This window comes from Acinonyx jubatus, chromosome C1 (assembly GCF_027475565.1).
Source record: "Acinonyx jubatus isolate Ajub_Pintada_27869175 chromosome C1, VMU_Ajub_asm_v1.0, whole genome shotgun sequence".
NCBI classification, from domain to species: Eukaryota; Metazoa; Chordata; class Mammalia; order Carnivora; family Felidae; genus Acinonyx; species Acinonyx jubatus.
In genome coordinates this window covers 171,153,594-171,178,635 of record NC_069381.1, presented here as the reverse complement: position 1 = coordinate 171,178,635, position 25,042 = coordinate 171,153,594, and the positions used below count along the sequence as shown (strand labels likewise).

Below are 25,042 nucleotides of genomic sequence, written 5' to 3'. Positions count from 1 at the left end.
ATCCACTTATTTTTTTTCCTCAGATTTATTGAGCTATACCTGATAGAACTGTAAGTTTAAGGTGTATATGATGATTGGCACAGTAATTACCAATTCTTCCTTCAGTATGCCTCTTATATTTACCCCTCCCTTTCATTCCCTCGCTCACATCAGACTGTTACTCTCCACCAGGAGCACAACCACAGCTTTGTAGCAAGGCTCCCTGAATCCATTCTAGCCCTGTTTTTGGCCTAAACATCATACACTGTTAAGTAAATTCAGTTTCCAAACAACTTACAGTTACTGTACTCAAGAATCTGCACTGCCTTATGATTCCCATAAATCTAAACTTTTTGCCTCTACTTTCAAGAATGTCCTTGCACCATCTGGCCCACCCTGCTCCTCACTAATCCTCTGGGCATGCCAAGCCTCTCACCGCCACCTGCAGACAAGCTCTGTACCAGAGCAGAGCTCTTGCTCAGGACTCTTTCAAGCTTCTGTGAGGGAAAAAAAAAAAAAAGACTTTCATGTTTTCTTCCAACTGGCACTCCTTTCTAACCTCTCTGTATTGACTTCACATGGGTTGTCTCATTGTCAGTTTACTAGAACAAGAGATTCCCAAAGCAGGAAAAAAAAAAAAAAAAAAAGTCATGTACATTTAAGTAAAGGCTTTTACACTGTTGTTGAGTGCTTACTTGGCATTTTTCCAGTCTTCCAAGGCAGAGGTGTCAACACGTAGCCATCCTTGTAAGCAACAATGGTTAAGCTGAGCCCTAATTTATAGGGTACTTTTATCAACACTGCTCCATTGTTCTTAGTTACTGTGGAATTTGTTTTCGTGTAGTTTACAAACACTTCTACAACTGCTTGACTCAGGTACTGACGACTGATGATGTCATTCACCTGTACTTTCAGCATAAATACAGACACTGGAAGAGAAAGAAGCCAGAAATAACAGCATGTCAGATCCTAGGGTGCATATGTCACTATACCTTAAAATGTCATTCAAGACATCTGAATAACCATACAAAACTGATAAAATCTGGAAATACATATGTATGGATGCATTGACACAGGGGGAGAAACATTCCAACAAATTCATTATTCTTTCTAAAACTGAATAAATTTTTATTATTAATAAGGCACAGTGTTATTATCCCAATTTTTTTTCTGCCAGTAAAAAGGAGAAGAAAAGGAAGCAGTGAATAAGGGGAAGACAAAGGTTCTGTCTTCAGAAAAACCCATTTTCACTTGGCCTCACTAATTCTAATACTATCAAGTAACTAATTCAAAATATAGTCAAAGTTCCTAGAATAAAATGCAATCTCACTAAACCTTAGTGCATGACTAGCTCCTTTATTTTGTTCTGTTGTCTGGAAAGCATGGGATGTGTTTCAGTTCCAAATTACCAAATATCAAAATAATATCTTTAAAATACCAAGAAGTATATTATCTGTTAAATATGTAAGAAAGCACAGTAAGATAATAAATTGAGGAAAATAAGAATTAACTGGTTTCTAACTTAAACCTACAGCTTTATAGATCTTTGACAATATGTTCATGGATATACCAATGTTAATGTCTCATAAAAAAAAAACTTGTATCACCATGGAAATTCGTTTGTAAAGCCTGTATCACAACTTTACCACCTTTGCCAAAGAGGCCTTCTCTTCCGCTATTAATGGGCTTTGGAGTCAGTTGATGCCCATCTCTGCCATTCCCTAGATGTGTGACTTTGGGGAAGTTACCTCTCAAAGTCCATTTGCTCATGTGTAAAATTAGAATAGTAACTACTTTGAGGTAATAAAATGAAATAATGCAAATAATGTGTTCAGCACAGAGGTTAGCTGTCACTTAATATCATTAGTAATAAAAATTATTTCTCCACAGTTGGAGACCATTCCACAAACAGTTGGAGACCATTTCACAAACATTAGCGTCATCTGTAAGAAATAACTCATGAGGACTGATGTTGCGGGTATACATTTGCAAAAACCCATTTCACTCCAAATATTTTTTCACAAGAATAGCAGGTCAGGTAAAAAATCCTTGTCACCATTGCCTGAGCTAGAAGATTACTACCAAACTATTCTTACACCTTATATACTCTAACTTTGTTAAAAATAAACTAGGTTTTAAATTGCTTTTGGACCATAACAAAGACATTTTAAATACAAGTCGAACTACTGCAGTAATCACCCAGTCCTAGAAAAGATGCAATCTAGCAGGCTAGAAGAGAGCTCTGATCCTTTCAAGACTCTAAAATTCAAGTTAAATGTTATTCAAACACTATTATCTATTTAGACACAAAGATTTTTTAGTATATTTCCTCTTCTGTATGATAATAAAATATGTTAATAATATATAGAATAATAATTATAACCACAAGAACTAAAATGTGTTGAGGGTTAATGAGTCAGGCATTGTGTTCATTTTTAAGTGCATCATTCCATTTACTCTTCAAAATCCTAATTACAGAGACATTATTGTTTCCTTCATCATATATATTGGTAACTGTGGGTTAGGTTTGTAAATCATCCATGGCCAACCCGCAGTAGATGGAAGTAACAGGACACAAACTTGGGACCATCTCTCCTCAAAGTGTGTGCTCTTAAGCCACTGCATTACAACTGCCTGATTTAACTCTTTTCTTTTTATTTATTAAGTGTGAGAGAGAGCACAAGCAGGGGAGGTGCTGAGAGAGAGGGGGGGAGACAGAGAGACAGAGAGAGATTCCCAAGTAGGCTCTGCACAGCAGTGCAGTGTGGAGCCTGATGCAGGGCTCGAACTCACAAAGCTAGAGATCATGAGCCAAAACCAAGAGTCCGATGCTTAACCGACTGAGCCACCCAGGCGCCCTGCCTGATTCAACTCTTAAAAGCAATCCTAACCCCAGTTTAGAGTGAAGAGATGGGAAGAATGAATTGGGAAAAAGGAAAGAAAAGGGAGGATTATATTCTGGATAGCTATACCTTAAAATGAGGTTCCATTAGTCTGTCTAAAAAGCTGTTAATTTCCAGGACAACTATCTCTATATATTCAAATGTATATATGGAGAATAGAAAACAAAGCAAAATATATATTACTGATATTTATCCATACCTATGCCCTCTCAGCATTTTTAATAATAGGCAGCTTTGTGGGAGGTTAAATTATTTGTGATTAGTCATTACTATCATTGCTTTTAATAAATTCAGGAGCATCAGGTACTAAAAGGTCAACGAAGCCTTGGTTTTTAGCACCTACTGTTCCTCAAATTATTTATTTTCCCATCATTTTATAAGTTCAGCCCATTACTCTAAAATTAAAAAAAAAATCCTGTAACATTTAAAATCAAAATATGAAGAAGGGCTGTGGATAAACACATGTTCCTAATGCCAAGCCTTGCATGTATATTATCACAAAAATCTCAATATACTTTTATAAAATATGTGATATCAAGTCTACTTTACCAATGAAAAAATGAGAATTCAGGTAAGTAATGTGAACTGCTCCAAGTCTCACTCATTTTAAGAGGTCTTGTTAGCCGAAACACATCCCTATGAATGACTGCAAAGCCATCTTTATACACCATGTAACAGGGAGTCTTGGGATCACGCTACTAAAATTAATTCAAGGAATATATTGTTGCAATTACTGAGAAATGCTTATATAACATGAACTAAAAAGAAAAAAAGGGGGGGCGTCTGGGTGGCTCAGTCGGTTAAGCGTCCAACTCTTGGCTTCCATCCAGGTCATGATCTCATGACTCATGAATTCATGCCCTGCATCAGGCTCTGTGCTAACAGTGCAAAGCCTGCTTGGGATTCTCTGTCTCCTTCCCTTTCTGCCTTTCCCCCGCTTGCACTCTCTCGGTCTCAAAAATAAATCAATCAATATTAAAAAAAAAAAAAAAAAGAAAGAAAAAGGAAAAAAGGGAGCTCCCCAACAGACACACACATTAAACCATGGCCTTAAACTCATATGGGAAATATAACTCTTGTGTAAAAAACAAGTCAGACATGTGACATGATGGCCTCCTAAACTAAACGTCCTTGAACAGGTCCACCTAGAATAAAAGCTATGTGTAGAAGACAAATAGTTGCCCCATTCAAAATAATTCCTCCAACTGCCCAGCTCCTAATCCCCTAGATGAAATTTACTGAGCCGCTGGCACAAAGTACCTCACTAACGGGGGCCAGAAACATTCTGTCAGGACCTCAAAATGTGGCTGAAGATACACAGAAGCAAATGGTTGCTGAAGCTGAAACATCTTAGAAAGTCTAGGAGCACCTACCCACTGAGCTTTCCAAAGTCTCCCTGCCCTTTGTCCTTCCAGAGGTGGGTTGTACAGCTCCTCCTGCTGATCTGTGAGCTGTAGCATCATCCCTCCCCAGAGGCCCTTTATTCCTTGTAGCCAGAGGCAGATTCTGTTGCTTCCAAAGCAAGCACCTTGGATGATACAGGATACAACTGTAAACGCAGCATGTGTTATTTAATGGGCTACTCTATCTTTCATAAGAGAAGGTACAGGAAGGAAGGATAATGTTATGTACCAAAAAGAGGATAAAGCATATAAGAGGGAGACTGCACATAACTAAAAGCGAATTAAGACTCGCTAATAAAATTTAATAATGGGTCTTATTCAAATCAAATGTACCCACAATGGCTCCTTCAACAGCATCTTCAGGAGTAGGAATTCTGATTAATTCCTTTGCTGCAAAGATTAATTTCAGAAATTCTGAGAGCCTTTGATTTATAGACAAACTCCAGTGTGTAGTAAGATCTTAAGCGAAATTCATAAAAAAAAACAAACCTGTGTCTTCTGTTTCCTCCTGTCAAAGTACAGTTGTCAAAATAAGACACACTAAAGGCTCCTGACATTCTGAGGCTGGACTTGATTCTTAATGTTTTCCAAAACATTTTTTAATCTAGAATGGATGGTTTTATTTTTCCACATGTAATAATTATATTAAAGAATAAATTTGGTGAGAAAATGATTATTAAGTTCAGGAAAAAAAATGATTTGCAAAGGTCAAATACTGCCGATCAAAATCAGTGTTCCTCTGAAGAGATCCCGTATTTCTGCTCCTTAGATCTATTAGACTCAGGACATAATGTAGCCCTGACCAGCAGGGTCCTCTCTAGCTCAATTTGGAAAAAAAAACTAATGCTATTTATGACATGCACATACACAGACACAGACACACACACACACACACACACAGACACACAGACACACACACACACACACACAGACACACACACACACCAAGCTGAGTGCGAGAAACCTTATCCGTGTTGTCCAATTTCATCCTAATACAAACCTGCAAGACTTTCCCCCCATTTTAAGGCAAGGAATCTAAGGCTAGAGTTGCACAATTAAGGCAGGATTCACAGACAGGTTCATCTGACTCCAAGTTCTATGCATTCTACTCCCCACATCTCTTCTTGAAAACCAGTAGGGCTTTGGTTTTTACCATATTCAGTAGCTTATTTGTTTCCTTCCAACCAGTGCAGAGAAGAAAGTGCAGAGAAGAATTTGCTGGTCCTATGAGCCTTTCACCCCATCCCTAGGCTGGGTTTATGTGGCCCCAGCATAAGCAACAGTAAAAATAGCATTAAAAAAAACAAAAAGTCTCAGCTGGAAGCCTGCTTGCTGCTATTAAAGGGGCATAAACAATTCTTTCTCCTACAAATAAAAGGACAAGAATAAAGAATTGCCTGCCCAAGACTTAAATAAGACACTTCTGATTTCCATGGTGTTAACATTTTGATTAAGCAAACAGGGCTGGCAACCAGATGTTATAGATGTATATATAATCTCCGTAACAATCCCCCTACTAATTATCCAACAAAAATACTTTGGCATTTAAATGGGACAGATTCCGCGATTAAACATATAATTTTCAACCACAGGTGCTTTTGTCTCCATAATCTATCCACTCTCCTCCATTGCATTTTTCAGCTTTTCATGCACTTATTATTTTCTCTGTCACTTAATTATAATCATTATGTCTTGCCCACATAATCTTCTTTTCAATATGTCACAATTAGTTTAAAAATGGTTCAATATCAAATGATTTCAACTGCACCCTTAGAAAACATATAATCTAGATGTTGAGAGAAACAAGTAAAAATAAAATACACATCAATGAGCACAGTCCTAAGGTTGCCGGGGAAAAAATTAACTATCATATAATTAAAAGCATTGTTAAGTAATGAGAATAACTAAAATTCAAAAGAGTACTCTATACATAAAGAAGTGCTCTTGAAAAAGCATATTAGAACCAACACTATATTATGATTTTGCTATAAGATATAGATGAGTGAGTCAGTCTAATAGGGGTTTTAGAAAAATAAAGCTAGCTATTTGTTTGGGTGACATCTAGAGCTTGAAGTGGGTGGGCTGATAAATTATAACCCCCACTTCTTTTCAAAAGAACTTGACATCATCTTATTATGTTGTTACCATTATGTAGGTTACAACTGTATCCATAGAGTTGTACCTTATTTTCAGATTTCTACTGTACAAAAACTAGCCCCCTTCTTTTCTGTTATATTTCAAGCATCTACAATAATTTCATTTAATATGCAACATTTTTCTATGAATGTAAGGCTAAAAACACAGTAGGTTTATAAAGCTTTTATAAATAGATCACAGATCAAATTTTAAGTATAAGATACTCTGACAATAAAATAAATTTTAAAACTTTACTGAGGTTTAAGCATTCAAATGAGAACTAGACTAAAAATGAAGAGCACAAAAATATAGTGGAATAAAATGGTTGGGAACAATTAGAAATATTCACCTACATTAATTCATCAAATGTTTATTGACTGCTCACTTTGGGCCAGATCTGCAGTAGCTAGGTATTAGGGATAAAAACATTAAGAAGAAACAGTCTTGCCTTGAGGATTAATTTAGAATCTATGTAGATTACAATCTGTATGATAAGTATCCACCTCAAAGAGATACCTTCATTCCTAGGTTCACTGCATTATTCACAACAGCCAAGATATGGAAACAACCTAAATGCACATCACTGCATAAATGGATAAAGAAAATGTGGTATATACATACAGTGGGCTACTACTCAACCTTAAAGAAAGAAGGAAATCCTGCCATTTGCAACAATACGGATGGACCTGGAAGACATTATGCTAAGCGAAATAAGCCAGACACATAAAGACAAATGTTATGATCTCACTTATGTGTGGAATCCAGAATAATCAAACTCACAGAAGCAGAGAATAGAATGGTGATTGCCACGGGGTGAGTGGAGGGGGAGGTGATGGTCAAAGTGTACTAAGCTTCAATTATAAGATAAATAAGTTCTGAAGATCTATACAGCATAGCGCCTATTGCTAATAATATGTATTATATATTTAAAAATTGCTAAAAGGGTAAATCTTTAAGTGCTTACCACAAAAAAATTCATTGTTAATAGGGATGGGAGGAAACTTGGCAAGGTGATGAGTACATCTATGGTCTTGATGCCGATGATGGTTTCATGAGTATAACTCCAAACTCATGGAGCATATACATTAAATATGTACAACTTTTTACATGTCAATCATACCTTGATAAAGTAGTTTTAAAAAGTATCAAAAACTGTGGATTTAGTATTTACTTTAGAATCAGTTCACACTATCATTTTTTGAACAGGGAGAATGTTGATATTTTGAGTTCAGATCTCTAAAGGGCCTGCCCATTCATTCTTGCTTGTTTTCCATAATCTGACTTTTTGGTCCATTATAATAGAGACTTTGTGGTGAGAACCCAAAAGATGACAAACTTCTGGCTATGACCCCAATCAGGCTTTATTTGTACTTTGCCATTTTCATACAAGATATCCAGTCACAGAAATTTTAATTTAGCGCTAACTATATAAATATCTTAAAATGTACACAGAAAACATCTGGTCCCAAATTTCAATGTCTGGGTATTTAAAACCTTTAGTAGAGACGTAACAATCATGATTTCACTAAAAAGAATATAAATTAATCCCCAACTCTTTAGCCTGGCATTCAAAATCTAAGATCTGGCCATCACCTTCCTTTCGAGCCTTATCTAATTAGGGGTTGACAAATGACAGCCTACAGGCCAACTCTGACCCACCACTTACTACTGTAAATAAAGTTTTCTTGGAATACTGCCACAGTATTCATTTATGTATTGCCTACAGCTGCTTTCGCTACAACAGCTGAGTTGATAGTTGCACCAGAGGCCATATGGCCTAAAATGATCTATCTGGCACATTACAGAAAAACTTTGCAGACCTCTGCTCTACTGTCACATAAATGGGTCAAGGGTCACTATCCAAGACCAACCCACTTTCTTGCTACATTATTCATTTCTTTCTTTCTATTGAAAAGTCTCCCTTTTTTTTTTTCCATCTCTTCCTGCCAAAATCCTACTCCATTCTTTAACATTTAGCTCAAACACCCCCTCTTCAAATAAATTTACTCTTATTTCAGTCAGATGGGAACTTCTCTTCTGTACCTGCTAGTCTAATGGCACATGATATATTCTGGCCTTTGCTTTGCTTTCTGTTTATTTGTCTTCTCTGTGAGAATAAGTTTCTCCACAATCAATGCATTTCAAACTCAGCCTTGTGTTTTGCCAGAGTTTAGTAAGGGATTTAGAATATGTATTCTGAATGGAATAAAGGTCAGGAGGAAAAGTGGGGAGAAGGAGAGTAGGAGAAAGAGGAGAAATAAAGGAAGAGAGGTAGAGGGAGGAGGACACAGAAGATCAGAAGTGGCCAAACACCGGGGAAAGAATGATAACTGTAGAATTTCCACAGAGGCCACCTGAAGTTACAGCCAGCTTTCTAACCCCACTATTTGGTAAAATTTTGAGTTTAATCTCAGTTACCCAGTGAGAAATATATTATTGCAACAATCACAGCAACAAATAAATATTAAAATTCCTTTTCCTTTTCCTTTTGGAAACTAATATTTTTCCTTCTTTTTCAAAAGAATATTTGACTGGGAAATTTTGACTAGAGAATAATATAGAAGTAGCAAAACTTGCTTAATAAATATAATGCAACTGTATTACAGCAAAGATTAAAATTAAAATTTTTACTTCTGTTACAGAATACCAACATAGTTTGACAACTCTTTCTCCCAGGGTACCAGCAAAATTTCCCTATTTGAGTTGGAAGGAGGGTTGAAAGTTCAGCAAAAAAGCAAGGACAACAAAGAAGCTCGTAAAGAGAAAGGAGCATATGATTCCACATTCTGTAATGCAGAGTGGAAAGGGCTGCAACAGTTTACTCTTTCTGGCATTTCAAATGTGGACACATAGCCTTCTTTTAAAGGAACAAAAGGGTGCTGAATTAAAAAAAAAACTCGCTAAAATAAAAAAGTCTCCTTTTCATTGATTGCTTAAGTACCAGATTGGATCCAAAATTCTTACTGGCTCTAGAGTTTAACAAACAAACAAAAATCTGTTCCTGTTTGAAACAGAAACAAATTTATTTGCAGTAAATTAATATTACAGAGGAAATGTCAAATCTAAAGAGAAATCAAAGAGTTAGATTAAGAACATTATCTCCAAAGGTGAAACATGCTATAAAGCAAATAAAATACACATTTTCTTCATTTCAATCAGGGGCTTCAATGAATATGATTCACCAAAACTAATGAAAAGAATGACATAAAAAGAATCCTTATAATTTAAGAATAAGCACATTGCAGATAACTCAATAGGGAACAAATGAGAGGGCTGGGCCATTAGCACTTGGACTCTGTTCCTTCTTACCCATGCAAAAGACCTTTTCCTCAATGCAAATAAGTCAGTCTGACTCCAGCTCCTAAAACATACTGTCCAACTCACTCCACAGGTATTTCTCATCCTGACTTTTATCTTTTCTTCCCAATTTTTCATCCTGCTTCTTAATCACTTACAATTACTCCCTCACTCACTTACAAATTCACTCATAAACTATGGTATACAGGGGTGCCTGCGTGGCTCAGTTAGTTAAGCCTCTTACTGGAGATCAGCTCAGGTCATGATCTTGCAGCCATGAGATCGAGCCTCACATTGGGCTAAGTATGTAGCCTGCTTGGGATTCTCTCTCTCCCTCTCGCTCTCTGCCCCTCGCCTGCTCACACATGCTGTCTCCCTCTCGCTCTCTCTCTTTCAAAATAAATAAACAGTTAAAAAAAAAATTTAAATAAAGTATGCCATATATGGAGGCACTAAATGTGGAGCAACAGAACCTAGAACCCAGAGAGGAAAGGTTAGGGATCAGTTTTTCACTTGTTTGAAAAGGCATTGGTCCCAGCTGCCACAGAAGTACTGGGTACCTAACACAGACTGAGGTGGAGAAAGGGGCTTGCTTGACAAGCTAAAAGAGCATGCCCCATTGCTCCAGGCATATACAGGAGCATTCATCAGTAACACAAACAACATCACAAGGGCCGCATTCCCAGAATCTAGCCAAGGAGCAATCATGGTTGCAGGCCCCACTGGACACATGCAAGGACTGAGCAACCAACTCTGCTGTGTTAACACTCTCCTCGCACCCTATTTTTCCATACTACCTTCTTTACATACTATATAATTTACTCATTATGTTCATTTTGTTTCCCCTACCAGACTGTTAGCTCTATGAGGGGCGCCTGGGTGGCTCAGTTGGTTAAGCACCCGACTTCGGCTCAGGTCATGATCTCACAGTTTGTGAGTTCAAGCCCTGCATCAGACTGTGTTGACAGCTCAGAGCCTGGAGCCTGCTTCGGATTCTGTGTCTCCCTCTCTCTCTGCCCCTCCCCAACTTGCACTCTAACTCTCTCTCTCTCAAAAATAAATTTAGAACATTAGCTCTATAACATGGACTTTTTCATTTTATTTACTCCTGTATCCTCAAATAACAATCCTTACTTTTGAATGAATGATTGGGTTAGTGAATGAATTCCTTCCTCTGATACCATTAAGTAAGATCACTGGCTCAGAACTACTTAACTGCAAGGGAGGATGCAAATGTGTAAACTGAGGTAGATAAGCCTTGAAGTAGAGGGCAGGACAAGGAGATGGGCAAGCAATCATTTCTGCATACAGACTATTTGTAAGTGATGTACTTCAAGCTAAGTGCACGGTCTTTGATTCATTACCACTTCTTCCTTCGGTAATTTCTTTCAACAGATACATTCATTCTCATGATATTGAGAAAGAACTTCAAAACACAAGTTTTTTGTTAGGGCAACCATTGTTGCTTTAAGCAATCATATGAGGATCAGTTTCCACCAATTATTACTCAACTTTAATTTGTAGGATAATACTCCAGTAGATTACCAAGAAACCAGAATTGAAGTTGGAAGTAAAAATGGAACAAAGTAATTTCCGTGAAAAAAAAAAAAAGACTACTAGAAAAACCCCATTTGGGAAAATAATAAAATAAATAAGAATATTTTTAATATAAAGTTTTTATTATATATATTTCACAATGACTTATGTTTCTTAATACATTGCTACTTAAAAGGAATAACCATTAGGAATCTTTGAGTAGCTCATGTTTTCCCCTAGGTGTTTCAAATATATGGGAGAGACAAGAACAACTTTAGAGAAACATTCATGAGAGGGAAGAGTGATGAACAATGGAAATTGGGTTGGATGTGTTAGCCTGGGTACAATACCCTGTTGGGGATGATCTAAGTATAAATTGCTTAAATTGAACACAAAGTACTATAGCCTCCTTTGCAATTTAATGATGCAGTGTTCTTCAGTACTCCCAATTAGTATAATTTATGAAATCTAGAGAAGACTATGTCATGCATGCCAAAAAGAAATCAAATTATTGCTATTTATATACCATCCTGAAAAAGGATTTAGTATACCAAACCGACAATGTCCCCCAAAAATTACCCCCCCCCAAGTTTCTAGAAAGGATGTAAAATCTCCAAACTAAATAATTGTAGAGTGTGATTATTATTTTGAGCTGCACAACTCTGACTCAGGAGACCTGGAGTAAGAGAGAACTCATCACTGAAGTCCCTGCTAACACCTTTCTCTAGACTGGGCTTTAAGGTAGGTCAACTGTCTGTACCAACTGGGACGGCCAGCAGCCTTCATCTCCTGCCAGGGGATCTGTCCAGTACTGCCCAAAGACCAGCCTATCTACCCCTCCTGCAAACAGGAAATTTTTCTTTACCATTGTGTATAAAATGAATTAAAACTTTAAAGACAACTCAGAATCAAAGAATACAGTACTGTAAAGTACTTATTAGTACAGTGCCTTGAATCTAGTTAAGCACTTTAAGTACCTCTTTTTAATGGTTCCATATCTTAATGCTACAAAGAAATAGTGTGATTAATCTCCTCTCTTAGAATGTATGCAGAGGCTTAGCAACTGAGTATCTAAAGCCAATGACATAATCAACAAATATTTAGGAAACAAATCTTCCGTGATACCTAAAACAAAACAAAAACATCAAAAGCCCGAGATTTGGGGCCACAGTTCCCAAACTGTGCTCAAAGCCAACAGAGGGGACATAAATTCAGAGGGGTAAAATTCCATGCAGGCACGATAATAACATCCTCTGGACATCGCAGAAACTGGAGACCGCCCACGATTCAATGTACTACACTCAAATCAAGGCCATTCCATTTTGTGAAGTTGGGTGTTCAGTGACTGCTGTGATAAAATGCAAATACTGCATGAAAATGAATGTCAAACAGGAAATGAAGACGCAGTGTTCAATCTCATTCCAAAATCTGAGAAGCTGTGCCATGTCTAACAAATACATCCCATTAAGTAATCAGCAAGTATTTTTTTCTTGAAATAACTACTAAGTTGTTAGGTCACACACACAAAAAATTACTGAGACACTAAAGGATCTGTGAACAAAGAAAATTTAGGAGTCTTTGTATTTGTTTGCTACACAGTTTTATTAAGTACCTACTATATGTAAGGTCTATACTGGTCACTGTGAGAGATAAAAGGAAATTAGTTGCCCTCAAGTTAAGTACATGAAAGAGTCAAATGGAAAGAGTGAGGGTACCAAGAAAAGTGCATGCAGAGTGTTTGAGTTCAGAGAACTGTAGAATTACAGTTCTGGTATTCTGGACTATACTATTCTGGTTAACAATGTTATGAAGCAAGAAATGAGTCATATGTGAATTCTGAATGTACATCTTTCTACAAAGTGCCTGTTCACACTTTATTGTCTTACTATAAATATTCCAGGAAACAACTGTTCTTTGAAAACACATGTGTTATTGTAAACACATATGTGTCTACTTAACTCTTTTCTGAATGCCTAATTGTTTAAATGTACAAATAAGTGAAATATTAAATGAAAATCTTACAAAACCTCAAGATTATCAGTTTGCATAAAGTGTCACTATTGTTACCGTTTCTAGGACACTCGACTCCCTTGACCTAGGACATGGTTTCTCAACCTGGGTAAACATTAAAATCATCTGGGGGAACTTTTGCTGTATTCCCAGGCCCCACTCTAGTCCAATTAAGTCAGAATCATTGCAGATGGGGTCCAGGGAGTCACAGTTTTAAAAGGTCCCAGATGATTCTAATGCATAGCCAAGGTTGAAACCACTGACCTAGGATAAAGAATAAGTATATCCCAAAGGGGCAGGGATATGACCTAAAGCCATCCTCTTCAGTTCAATTGTTCTGTCTCTTTTAATATAAAAGAATTTAAATTACTTATCTTGGATTGAATTGGCCTGCCCATTTACTCCAGGGCTTGCTGGTGGTTCCTCTCTTGCTGTTGCTCACCCCTAAAGGCATGAGCACCCCAGAGAATCGGAGATATAGGACACAGATGTGAAAAAAACCTAACCTTAGTGGCTGCGTCTGCTGATAGTTATTGTTAGTTGTTTAGGTTTTGTGTGTGTGTGTTTTTTAATCACCGATAGCTGCCATTTTCTAATCCCTTATCTCTGGGTCCTCATATTTATTTATTTAAGTAGACTCCATGTGCATCATAGAACACAACATGGGTCTTGAACTCACGACCCTGAGATCAAGACCTGAGCTGATATCAAGAGTAAGCTGCTTAACTGAGTCACCTCTGTGTCCTCATATTTAAAAGGGTTTGGCACCACTCAATATTTTCCATTAGTTTTCTTCTTTTTTAATGTTGTATATAGAAAATACAGAAAAAACAGAGGAAAATAAGTTATTTCCTAATTCAACCTCTCAGAAGTAACTTGGATTCCATCCAGTACTTTGAAAATACTTAATCCAGTACTTAAAAAAATAGATTTACAAAATTAAGATTACATTGTGTATATGTGTGTAACTGTGTATATGGTTATATAAGCATGAAGTAAGGTATGAAAAAAACTCACCACATTAATATTAACTATATCAATTGGGTCACTGAGGGAACAGAATACCATTTCACTTGCTACAACATGTGACATGACTTACTACAGTGAGCTTGCATTATACGTAGGAAAGAAAAAAAAATAAGCCAGTAAAGAATGTTATAAGCCGGGTTTTTCAGTTAAGATTGTATTGTGAACATGTATCAATAGTATTAAATATTTTTCAAAATTACCACATTTCACTACTGAAGAACATTCTATATGTTATTATTCATTTAACTTTCTCCTATTAGTGTATGTTCAGTCATTTCTATTTTTCACATTTGCAAATAATGTTTTAATTAAAAATCCATGTACATAAATGTTCATCTGAATTTTCAATTATTGCCTTGGTAGGAGAAATAATAGGTCAAAGTATAAACTGTTTAAAGCTTCTTGATTTGTATTACTAAAATGCTTTCCAGAAAGTTACATCCATTTATACTGTAAATGTAGAGTTTTCATATTTTATTTTACCATAGTTGATATATCATCAACATGACTGCTCCCTTACCCCAGGGAGTTAAGGTGAAAACCAATATTCAGTAAAGTTTCAAAATCATTCTATTGTCCTTTAAGTTTACCTTTTATTCCCAACATTGTTAGTTGCTTTGTCCTGTTTTTTCTTCATACCTCTTGATAGGGTGAGAGAGCCTCTTATGAAGAAAATTAAATATACGAACAACAGCGTAAGAATAACAGGAGCCCATCATACCCTCTTTGGTTGTTTTGGGATTGCACTGGTGAATTCATGGACTTTATTCACAGTAAAATCAAATGAAAAGGATTTAATAAAACATCCATTTTCCCTTTTACAGAGTCTTTCTTTCTTCTTTCTATATGCAAAGTATGTTGAAATCAATAAAGAGAAAATGGAATTTATTTAGAACCTGCCAGACACATGCTTCAGCGTGTCTTTTAGAAAGGGTTTGAAACCTACTATCAGCATTTCGTTAAAGCAGATGAGATCCACCCTGCTGGGAGAGTGGTTAGATTTAAACAGAATGAGTCCAGCATTTTCTCCAATGCTTCTCTGACACTCTAGTAGCCTTTTCCTGGTAATTAGACATCTGAGAGGAATACTGACCAGTAAATGGAAATTCAGGTGCTACACCAAAAACATCGAGTGCCTAAAGCATTAGCACAGCATGAATTCTACAACATATACAAGATGCAGCCTAGTATTAGTAGATAGCCAATATACTGCCAGACCTGGAAATTTTAAGCAAAACGAATCATTCATTAATTTATTTTTTCAGTGAAAAACTAACATGAAATTGAAAGATCTTAAAAGACAAAGCAGATATGACAATGCGCATGCAGTATGTATTTTGTTTGAAAGAAAGGCCTATAGGTAGCATTGCAGTATTTTTGAACTTCAGATATCAATTAAACTCACTTGAGTAAACATTCATTGCATCCTGACCAGGCATCAGATGAAATGCCAAGTCCAGAGGGAGCATATACCATAACTTCTATTTATTCAACACTTTCTTCGTGCATAAACTGTGCCAACTTTTTATGTATGTTATTAGATTTAATATTACACAGTTTCAAGTCTGAGCTAGTTGAAAATCCAGTGGGAAAAGTATACAAAAATAATATAAACAAATTATATACAGAAAAGGGAAATATGAATTCTAAATGAGGGATGTTTTCAAGTAGGAATGAATTGAGGCTGAACTTGAAGGAAGAGATAAATTTTATTTTTTTAATGTTGTATTTATTTATTTATTTACAGAGCATGAGCAAGCATGCAGACAGAGGGAGACAGAGAATCCCAAGCAGGCTCTGCACTCTCAGTGCAGAGCTCGATGTAAATGCAATGATAAGGGAATAACAGTCAGTTGTAGCAAGTAAGAAAAAAGGAATCTGGGAACAATGGGAAATGACTGAATCTCATTCTATTCTCTATGTAATGAAAGGTTGAGAAGCATGTGACAAGATCAGGAGAGACATGCACGATCTCCCTGGGAGCAATCTGTAAAATGGACTTGGATAGTGAGAAACCGGAGGTAGCTATTGAAATACTTTAGGATCAAATGAAGAAAGTCAAAATTAGAGTAGAGGCAGTATAAAGAAGGATCAGAAGCAAAAACATCATCTGGCAACTGATACGATATTGCAGTTGAGGTCAACTTAGAATAATAAACTTTTGAGTTTCAATGACTAAGGGAACAGAAAAAATACTCTTTTATTCAACAATTATTGAGTAGCTGATACTTGTTGATCAAGGTGATAGGCATTGATGTTTAGCCAAATAGCACAAGATCTTGACAGTGTGCCAGGAAGTTCAGTGGGAGGCCACAGGCAAGCCGACAGGCCATTTCAACTGAGCACCCAAAGTGTTCCAATACCTCAAATGCTATGGAAACACAGATCAGGGACACCATGCCAGATCTCGAGGGTCCACTATGGTTCCTGACAGAAGTGAGAGTTAAGCTGATATCAGAAAGCACCTGTGACCTTAACAAAAGAAACCACGCAGACAGGAGAAAATTCTAGGTGGACTGGGCCAAAATGCTGAGTCTTAAGCCAGCAGAGGGCAGGAACTACAGACAAGAGAGCATAGAATGGAACCAAAAAGGGGATGGAGAAGAAAGAGTGGCATTTGAACAGAAGCACCCATTACAGTAGATTCATCTACTGTCCTTCTGGAAAGAAATATAAATTAAATGAGCTTTCAAATTTGCCCATCCTGGTCATTATGATCTAACTCCACTTAAGAGATTTCCCCCTCTTTATACCAGAGCAGCGATTTTTTTATCCCTTTGACAATCTGATGGATCTATGATCTCTCTTTACTACCACCCCCACAACACACACATACACAAATACATGTACCCATAAATACACAAAAATGTTGCTTGTGATTTCACTGAGCTCAAAGATTCCCATAAACTAAATTTCTAAATGTTGCTAAGGACATCAACAGGTTCCCTGTGTCACATTTTTTGAAAACAGAAATGACTGTTAGAACTATCACTGCTAACTTCAAAACTGTGTTTTAACTTTATGGATACACATGGGTCATTTTTCCCAGAGAGATAGTACAGTTCATTTTAAGTTTTTTATTTGGAGAGAAAGAGAGAGAGAGAGAGAGAGAGCACACACGAGCACACATGTGGGGTAGAGACAGAGAGAGAGGGGAGAGAGAGAATCCAAGCAGGCTCCATGCTGTCAGCACAGAACCTGATGCAGGGCTCAAACTCACAAACCATGAGATCATGACCTGAGCTGAAAGCAAGAGTCAAGACACTTACCCGACTGAGCTACCCAGGTGCCCCAGTATGGTCTATTTTAAAAGCCAAACAGCCAGAGTACCAATCCCAGCTCCGTCTCTTACTACTTAAAGTGATTGTGACAAGTTACACAGCCAATCTGTGCCAATCTCATCTGTGAAATGAGAACAATAACAGCACCTGACTATAGATACGCCTCATTGGGTTAATGGGGGATTAAATGAAATAATATACAGTACTTAAGACAGCACCTGACCATGAACATTATACTAATGTTTAGTATTATTTGTCCATACTTGTAAATATTTTTTTTTAGCTTCTGAAAATATCTCTAAGGAATGCTCTGACTTCACTAAAACCTCCCCAGAAAAGCTAGCACATATTTTGTACACATTTTAGCTTGTATAATTTGGCATTTCTGGACATTTTTCTTTTACTTTAAGAAATTGGTAAGGCTATTTACTTCTGTGAAACTAAACAACCTCAATAAGATACTTTTGCATGAAAGACAAATTATATAAGTATAATGCAATAGAATAATTAGTATTTACAAAAATATTAAGTGAATTTTGATAAATGATTCACATTTGTGAATTACCAATGAGAAAAAAGACTTCATTAGTCTTTATTACTTCTGTTAGGCAAAGGTATTAATCATACATTTTAACCTTCATTTAATCTATCTGGAATGAACTGGATAAAAAAGAAGTCTAGTTCAAATAAGAAATGTTATGTATTCAACAAACATTTATTAAGCAAGAAAGGTTAACACTGGGTGGATAAGAACACTTTGCCCAGGGAGTTACATTGTTCTCATTGTGTTGTATCTATTAACTCATCTCAAGTCTCATAAACCCAATTTACAAATGAGGAAACAGGATTCAAAAAGTAAACCACTCACATCTCATTGCTACAAAAGTAGTGAAGATAGTGTGTTGCTCAATTAAAGACATTATTCTTTCTCAAGCAGAAAATTCAGGCATCCAAAAGGTGATATCAGTCATTGTGGAATATTGTAGAACATTAGATGAACTTCTATATAATTCTTTTCCCCATCTCAAGCAATGCCAAAACTGTATATATAGAGAGACATATTTATTACCGAATAAGATACACTCCTTTTTTCCACTCCCAAATCTGAATACAGGTTTCTCTATAGAAGCTATATAATTCAATTTTTGAAGCAGTCAACTCTAGAAACAAATCATACATGCAAGAATAAAAGAAGGCACCCTCACTCCTAAGACAGACTGTTCTGCAACCATGGTAATAGGTAGCCACAAGAACAAGCATTAAATTTCCTTAATCAATATAGAGTTCTATATAGCCTTAGAACCACAGAACTGGTGTGAAGCTCCTTTAACCAACAAATCATTGACAACTTGGCTCACTGAACTTATTCCTGTAAGGCAACCAATCAATAACCAACGGTCTCAAACATCAGCCAATGAGGAAAGGACTCACTACGATAACAGTGCCTCTGTATGCCAACCAAACAGCAAAAATCTCAGAGAAGCCAGCTTCTACTGACGTTATCCTATCACCACCTCTGAAAGTTCCCCAACCTCTGAATCCAATACTTCCTCAGAAACATTATGTGAGTTCAGTTTCTTCCTTTGCTGAGAAAATCTGTGCCTGACTAGCATGGCTCCCTCTCTCAGTAAGCAATAAATTTAGCACTTTTTGTTTGTTTGTTTCAGACATCAAAGGGTAGCCTCATCCTTTGACACACAGATGCTGTTTCAGGTCTTAGCAGACACAAAACACAATATTTCCCACGTGAAAAAATAATTTCACTAACATTCTTCGAAGCCTAATACTGCTTGCTGCATCTTTCACACGAGTACTAGGTATGACATGAGATCATTTTCCGTAAGTATCATTTTCACTTTGAAAGCTTTGAAAGCAAGATTACTTCATAAATAAAGTAATTTACGAGAAAATACATATGTAATTCTAATATTTCTTGAAGCTTACTGGGAACTAAAAACAGAATAAAGTATGTAATACATACGGGTTTTGAAGAACTTGAAAGATTTAAATTATTTCATCTTATGCCTGTACACAAAAATAAATTCCAGATGGATTAAACACTTAAATATGAACTGAAAAGCTTTTAGAATTAAATACAGAGGGTTTTTTAAATTACATTAGATTAGGGAAAGAATTCTTAAGCTGGATACATAAATATGATTAAGAAATTTTGCTACATCAAAATGTTTAAAAATTTCCACAAAAGACTCTAAAAAACACTGTTAAAAGACAAGCTAGACACTGGAAAAAGGAATATTCAAAAAATATATATAAACTATAAAGACTACTATTCAAAAGATACAGAAAACTACAAAATCAATAAGAAAAAAGAAGACACAAAGAGACAATGCATATAAGAAAGACAACTCACAGAGAATAAAAGTAGAAATTTTTGAAAAAAAAAATGTTTGGCACCTTTCTATAACCAGGAAAATGCAAGTTATACAATTACTTAATCAGACAGACCCAGAAACATTAAAAATGTACACAGCATACGATTTGGCAATTCCATTTCTCTGTATGAACACCATATAAATTCTTAGAGTCATCTAGAAGGAGACACCTGCTAGATTGACCACTATCCACTACATAATAGCAAATTGATAGGTAAAACCTGATTGTACATCAATGTGCCTTATTTATATCATGGAATACTATGCAGTAATTAACCCAAATTAATGAAATGCGAATATATCAACAAGTCCCCCAAATACGATGTTGAATGAAAAACATCAAACTGCAATATGTATAATATGTACATATATCTCTTACAGATTTTCAAACAAAAATATTGACACCCACTTCAGAATAATTATTATATAACATATAATAATTCTGGATAATGTAGGGTAAAGGAATGAATCTTCAATCTTTATTACCTAAAGAGGGAACAACAAATCTGAAGCAAATACAGCAAAAAGCTAATATTTGATTAACTTCAGTGGTGAGTACATGGATGTCCAATATATGTAGATCATATTTTTATGTTTGAAATATTTCATAATTAAGATGAAAATGTTTTAAATAAAAGCAGAAGTACAGGAATTTATTTCTACAGTGAAGATATGAGTACTTCTAAAAATACAAACCAAAATCTTAGTTTCTATTTCCTGACTTAAGTTCTACCAGCTAGTCTTCTTTTTAGACACAATAGGAGAAAAAAATTCTATTTCTTTCCAGCCACCCTGCCTTACATAGGTTCTAAAGCTGTGGTGATCAAAAAGCAGGTAATTAAGCTATAAACAATCAGAAAATCAGCCCCTTAATAACTGAAAGTCTGTCTCCTCACCCTCCTGTTCCCACAGCACTTTAAAACTCTTGGGGCGCTTGGGTGGCTCAGTCGGATGAGCGTCCGACTTCGGCTCAGGTCATGATCTCACAGTTCGTGGGTTTGAGCCCCTCATGGGGCTCTGTGCTGACAGCTCGGAGCCTGGAGCCTGCTTCTGATTCTGTGTCTTCCTCTTTCTCTGCCCCTCCCCTGCTCATCCTGTTTCTCTCTGTCTCTCAAAAATAAATAAATGCAAAAAACAATTTTTTTTAAACTCTAATGGGCATATTATAACATCCTGCCTTGTATTGTATTTATATATGCTTATGTCCTCTCCCCCTATAAACATTAGATATCTTGAGAGTAGAAAACTTGCTCTTCAATGTTCTACTATATGCCCATCTCTATTTGTTTGAATAATTTTCCATCTTAGAATCTCCATATATTTAATTTTTCACTATTGGACTTTATAGACTAAGAAATTACCATCTCTAAAGTAAAGTTTTCTAATTCTTTCTCTTATGACAAAGACTAAGAGAATAGCATAAGCTGCTGTATGTTAAAAATTGAGTGATAGAGGTGCAGCCACCTGGGTGGCTCAGTTGGTTGAGTGACTAACTCTTGGTTTCAGCTTAGGTCATGATCCCAGGGGTTGTGAGATCTAGCCCAACATCGGGGCTCCATGCTCACTGCTTAAGATTCTCTCTCACTCCCCATCTGCGCCTCTCCCCGGCTCGCATCTTCTCACTTGTGCTCTATCTAAAATTAAAAAAAATTTTTTTAATGAGTGATAAAATCTTATATTTAGCCAGCCATCAGTTTAGACATAGCTCTCTTATTAGCCTTTGCCACACCTGTCAATCAGTTTCATCTAACCAATCAAGAAGCACACATTTATTCACTGATCCAACCATTCAGGAAGCTATTACTGTGAACCCCACACAAGTCCAAGGTTAATACTGCATTCCTGCCATTTGCCAGGCTCTGGTAGTTTAGAGAAAAAAAGATCAGTTTGACATGGCTCATTCCTTTGTTTTCAGTTATATTCAAAGAGGACAAAAAAATAATTCCTACACTACTTGCTCTGGTTTATTTTTGTCCTATCAGCTTTCCAAACCTTTGTCTGGTTTATTACTTTAATTTAGACACAACCCATATATCTATATATATAGATATAGATATAGATAGATAGATAGATAGATGTGTGTGTGTCTAAATTATATATCATGATATATATATATATATATAGATGTGTGTGTGTCTAAATTATATCTCATGAGATATATATATATATAGATATATATAGATATATATATAGATATATATATATATCATGGCTAGGAATTTTTAATAAATTCCTGATGAATTCTATTTGGCCTTTATAATTCATGACTTTCTCCTGCTTCCTACTTAGAGAAATAAGAATAGCAAATCATTTCTGACCACTTTTCTCATAATGTATAGTTTATAATTCTATCCCATTCTTTCATCCCATCTTTTAATGAAAACTGCTGAAATTTGTTTTGTTTGTGAATATTGTTAACGCTAGAAATTTTTTAAACTGGTTAGGTGCAACTGCCATACCGATTTGAGAATTCAGTCAGCCTGGAATTTCACAGAACACAATCCTCTAGATCTAATCAATATGTTAATCAATCAGCTGCCTCCATTAGGATGTGAATGTCCCTCTCTGCTGTGGAGCAGTACCTGAGTACTGGAGACAAACATGATTTACTGCTCCTCTGAGGTATGCATTCAAAAATAAATAAGATTTCATCTGCTTTGCAGCATTCTTTTCTAAGGAGAGTGTTTCAAGACGCACTATTTTAATGAACAAATAGTACCCCCAGCATAATGCCAAGGCTAGCGAAAAGGGAGAACTGCAAAACATTCTTGTTTCTTCCATAAAAAAGAAACACTGTCCTTTGAATACCAAGTCTTCCAAAGGACCCGAGCCAGGATTCCTTGGCTCATTTGCATGCTGAGGATATGCCAGCTCATGTTAAGATTTTCTGGACAGAAAAAGAATAATAAGAACTACTGTTTGAATTCAGCCTTTCTTAAAAGCCAATTTGTCTTCTTAGCAAAACAAAAGGAATCAATATAATAGTGAAAACTTGAAGCTCAGGGATGAATACCTCACTGTTTTTTGGCTTTCAAGTAGATTTTGCTTGCTTGAGGTAACATTCCAAAAACAATGTTGTTTCTAGATTGTTTTAAAAGAAAACAGTCATTTTATTCCAAATATACTTTAATATTTCTTATTACAGAAACACATATGCACTTTTAGAGTCTAATTTACAAAGAAACATAATAAAACAATGAAAACAGATTCAGCCTCATTTACTAGAAAGTTGTAAAACTGGCACATTTACCTTTCCTGTCTACCTAGTCAAAACCCTTACGAACATACTATCAAGAACATGAACCAAGACAGAATATTTGTACTGAAATATTTCATTTCCTAAAAATAATCTCTATTAATAACAGTAATTGGCAAGCATCTGTTAAGTTCCAGGTATTTCACATACATCAACTTAATGCTTAATAACAATTCCACAAGGTACCCCAGTTCCCAAGAGCATACCTAAGGAGGCAGAGCAGATTTCTGAAGTCCAGTTGCCTGAGCCCCCAAGCCCATGGTCTAACCACCAAGCCATGCAGCCTTAGAATGACGCCTCTCTTGGTAAGGAAATTAACCACAGATACTCGGGTGAATACAGAGAACCCTATACTCTGCCCTCCCCAACAACACCTAAACCGTGCTTCATCTCACGCTCTCCGGGGCAGCCATACTGGCCCTCTTATAGGTCTCAAATTCACGAAGGCTCCTTCCTCTGCAACATTACGACCATAAGCTAATATTCAGCTAAGCATCCAGTTCTTTACAGTGCCAAAAAAAAGTTTGCCCTCTTTTATTATGCTTTCTGTGAGAAAGAGGACTTTTGTTTGATAATTATTGAAGACTGATTAATTAAATGTACTTGTTTGCAATGTAGATTTAGAAATTTGTTCTTATAATTCAGAGGCCCTAGGGCAGGATTTTGAGAAGATAAAAAGGTTGTCGTCAGCAATCCCACATCTAAATTAGCACCTTGAAGTGATAGGAAAATGAAGGTGGGAAAAGGAGGGGAGCAGAGAGTGAGAGGCATGAGCTTATCATCATGGACCAAAAAGTGACAAAACTAAGTGTTGATAAGAGACACAAATAAGTAAATAAAAGTAAAAATGGAATGAAACAAAAATATAGGGCAGGGAAAGGGAAGGACTCTGAAAAGCACTCCAGGTTTAAGTCATCAACTCTGGTATAATAACATCATGACTGACTGACAGTTCTCAATCTTAAAGCACCATATAGTATTATTCAATTCATCATCTTTTAAAAAAACTTAAAAAAATGAATTTTAAGATTTTATGTTATTTTTTAATTTAAATCCAAGTTAGTTAACATATAGTGTAATAATGATTTCAGGAGTAGAATTGAGTGATTCATCACTTACATACAACACCCAGTGCTCATCCCAAGTGCCCTCCTTAATGCCCATCATGAATTTAGCCCATCCCCGCACCCAACACCCTTCCAGTAACCCACACTTTGTTGTCTGTATTTAGGAGTCTTTTATGGTTTAGCTCCCTCTCTGTTTTTATCTTATTTTCTGTTTCCCCTCTCCTATGTTCATCTGTTTTGTTTCTTAAATTCATTTCAATACTGTCAGCATCTGTCGCAAACTCATAAGTCTAAGAACGCATATTTTTTTTAATTACCATGTGTTTGGAGTACGTAGTATATGCCCAGCACTGTGATAGGCATGAGGAGTAAACACATAAATAATAAAAGATACTGAGAGTTCCATAGATATTTCTAAGGATATGGTCATAACATGCTATGAATCAACACACTTTTATTGAGTACTTACTGGATATTAGGCATCCAGATGTAAATGAGTAAATGAATAGATCTATGATCTGAAGGAATTCAGAAGCTCAAGAGAAGACAAAAACACATCAGAAAGCTAAAATTAGACACTAATTTAAAACACCATGTTATCAAATACAGAATCACCAGATAGAGATTGTAAGTGGTCTAGTAGGACAGAAATAATTATGGCCTGGGAAAGCTTCACAGAGAAAGTAGAACAAAGTTGGGTTCTGCTGGAGTTAGGGGTAAGACAGAGGTAGGCCAGTGCCAGTGAGGAAAGA

At 36.2% G+C, this 25,042-nt stretch overlaps 1 protein-coding gene across 1 annotated transcript in view; it reads right to left on the bottom strand.

The window, feature by feature from the left end:
• The window catches only part of FAM171B (family with sequence similarity 171 member B), a 66,741-nt gene that overhangs the window by 26,434 nt on the left and 15,265 nt on the right, over positions 1-25,042 (bottom strand). Inside the window, exon 2 of the mRNA XM_027055088.2 lies at positions 675-908. Within this exon, the coding sequence (XP_026910889.2) occupies positions 675-908 (234 nt within the window). The remainder of the gene's footprint in view (positions 1-674; positions 909-25,042) is intronic.